Source organism: Diadema setosum, chromosome 14, assembly GCF_964275005.1.
Source record: "Diadema setosum chromosome 14, eeDiaSeto1, whole genome shotgun sequence".
In the NCBI taxonomy this organism is placed as follows: Eukaryota; Metazoa; Echinodermata; class Echinoidea; order Diadematoida; family Diadematidae; genus Diadema; species Diadema setosum.
The window spans coordinates 36,078,725-36,081,765 of NC_092698.1; the positions used below are offsets into that span (position 1 = coordinate 36,078,725).

General features: G+C 40.7%; 1 protein-coding gene across 1 annotated transcript; it reads right to left on the reverse strand.

Annotated features, from left to right (window-relative positions):
• Nucleotides 1-1,121: 1,121 nt before the first annotated feature.
• LOC140238321 (carbohydrate sulfotransferase 11-like) lies at nucleotides 1,122-2,030 on the reverse strand. Its single transcript, XM_072318256.1, has one exon. It carries the CDS (start codon nucleotides 2,028-2,030, stop codon nucleotides 1,122-1,124), a length of 909 nt encoding a protein of 302 aa, XP_072174357.1.
• Between the last annotated feature and the right edge of the window lie 1,011 nt (nucleotides 2,031-3,041).

Consider the following 3,041-nt stretch of genomic DNA (forward strand, 5'->3'; position numbering starts at 1 on the left):
GTTATATAGAAACATGTCAGGAAATTCCTCAATCACCTCAGCTGATTTTTTTTTTTCAGGAATGTTCTTCCCTTAAATATATTGCACGCTCAAAATTACTGGAACGATCAGAGTTTTAAATTTTATACGAGAATTCACCATTCATTAAGCAAGGGAGAAAGACTCTTCACTTTTTCATATAATCATGGTCAATCACAAGGTTTACTATCACATGCAAAACATATTCTCCTTGCGGTTTTTTCTTCATTATCCCTTCAGTTGCAGGTTTAGGGATAAGCAGGTACGTTTTATGTGCTCGAGTTCTTAAAAAATGGCTCCATTGCTTTTCATAGATTTCAATTAGCCCTTGAGTCTTCATCCACTAAAAATTCCGAAACATTTCAGAACTTTTTGTCCCGAACAAAATCTGACTCTCACTTTGTCGCGTTATGAAAGTTAAATTTTCCATTTAGGACCATTGTGATAGCACAATGACATTAAAAGCAATAATTGGCTAGATCACTTTAAAATTTCAATAATGTCGATGCACGAATAGATTAAGTGCACAATGTCACCAATGTCAACAAAACCGAACTTTACCTTTGTTGCCTGTGAATTATAACTGTATGACAAAATCGTCTGTTGAACTGTGTACCTGACATTCAAGTCGTTAGACTAAAAAAGTCGTAGAATATTCAAGGTTTACATCTCAAGGATAACATTCCAAAATTCCAGATAGGTCTATATAATAATGATATTATCATCTGCGATCCTTATAGTATAAGTAAATACTATCAATGTCAGATGTACTGCTTAAACTTAAATCGAAGTTTTAGACCCCTATGCCTTTGAAAAGCAAAACTATATATATAGATTATGAATTGCTGAAAATCGTTAGGAATATAGTTACTGACAAAACATACTTTGGCTCTTTATATGAGACCGTATAAGGTGAAAGATCACAACATTAAAACGTTCTTCATTTATTTCAAGGTACTCAACTAATCTGTAAAACGCTATTTTCCTTTTTATGGAAGACAACAATTTTCAGTTTTTCAGTTGGAGAACAGGTCAAAGGTGAAGCACATTTCAGAACACCTCTAAATTATTTTTTTCCTTGTCATTTAAGGATTGATATCTTATTAAGTGTTCATTTTAGAAAACATTTCAGCGGAGTATCCAAATAGTTTGAAATCCATGAAGTATTTGTCCCAGTATAGGCGTTTCATATCAGTCGTCGACACAGTGTCGAAATATGCTTTGACAATGTCGGGAACAGAACTGTTCGTGCTAAGAAGCGTTCCCGGCCTGGGCAGAGGGATAGAAATCCCGAGCGCTTTCAAGATATAGGTCGAATCACTTTCAAGCGTCTCATATTTGCCGATGAAGTCGTAGTCGATGTCGCATGGAAGGCAAAGGTCGTGTACTCGCATCCAGTGTCTGTCGTAGTCTCTTGACTCCGCCTGCACAAGATAGTGGACGAAATCTGCCAAAGTCATGTTGTAGCGAGACATGTTCCTGCTCATTTCTGTCGCCCTCGCATCCCCGTACAGATCGCGTATGATTTGGAGTGCCACGGCTGTGTACATGTCGTCTCTACCTATTAAAGCTCTTCGGGATTCGGGAGAGAGTTTGTTACGAAAAGCTGAAAGCAAGCGAGTGAACGGATGGCGAACAAAGAGGAACTTTTTGTAATGTTGGAGAACGTAGCGTCGATGCGTCACATTTGTGTACTTATGAACGTAATTGAGAAGCATTTTCCCGCTTTTACTGACTCCAAGATGGCTAAGCGTCTTATTGTGAAGCATGTCGTAGCCGGAGAGGGTGAGAAAGAGGCTTTTCCAGCTGGAGCACCCCACCTTAGGCACGTTGCAATAAATAACTTTGTACTTTTCGTCGACGATGAGAAACTGGCTTGGATCCTGCGCCACGTCCCGCGGCCTGCGGGATTTCGCGCCATACCGATTGCACGCCGATTTTACTCGATCGAGTCGCGAGCGATATCGTTGCAACAACCTCTTCGTTTGGTCCTCATCCTCTGTCAGCTGCATAAAGAAAATGAAACAATGAATGTTACGTAACACATTGTAATTCACTGCAACAAGCTAATCACAAGGGCGAAAACAACGTTGTGCCACCAGTGAAGATGCACACTAAACTAAGCCGGCATGTCTTGTGTTATATTTGGATAAGAAGAGGCACTGCTTGAAGCTGGAAAGTACTTTCCCTGCTTATGGAGCTGTGGTTTACTAACCATATTATAAGTACACACGTACTCCTCTTCTCTTCTCTTCTCATCCACCGTACTCTGCCTTTCCTCCATCTATCAGACCTGGTCCCATTAAAAAAAAAAAAAAAAATGCTAAGGTAACAACTCGTTCTTGCTGGAATGGCAATATTGTTTTGGTAACAAAAAGAATCCGCCAGCTTCCTGATTGGTTGTTGCTACGAGATGTTGTTATTCTAGCGAGAGTTATCCCAGCATCTTTACTGAAATGGGCCCCTGAGCATAATATTTCTCATGACTGTCTTCCAAAAAGAATTCTTCCTTCATTTTCTCCCTCTTCTCCTCCTCTCTACCTTTCTTCCGTCTTCCACTATTCCTCCTCTCTTTCTCTCTTTTCTTTACCTTTTTCTTTCTCTTACCTTTCATATCTTCTTCTTACTCCTCTTTCTCTATACCCAAACAGACCTTTTCAGATCTACATTCATTGGTGTACCGTAAACTTTACATTTACTTTTACATTTATTATACGCCATGCAAACTAACTCTTTCAAAGAATTTAACTTATCACAGAAAAACGTTGAGATGTGACTGACTTAAACTGCCTTGGAGTTTGTAAAACAAGGCGACTGCAGGAATTTTGTTGATAATTCAAACAAACGTTATTTTGGCTCAACGGCGTAAATCCGTACTGAGGAGTGGGGGGGGGGGGGGGATGGTCACCATCACCACGATTACAAGCCCATAACCGGACCGGCGAGGCCTGGGGGGGGGGGGGGGGAGGGAGAGAAGCTTGGTGCCCCCCCCCCCCCACACACGCACACTTTACAGGGATCGG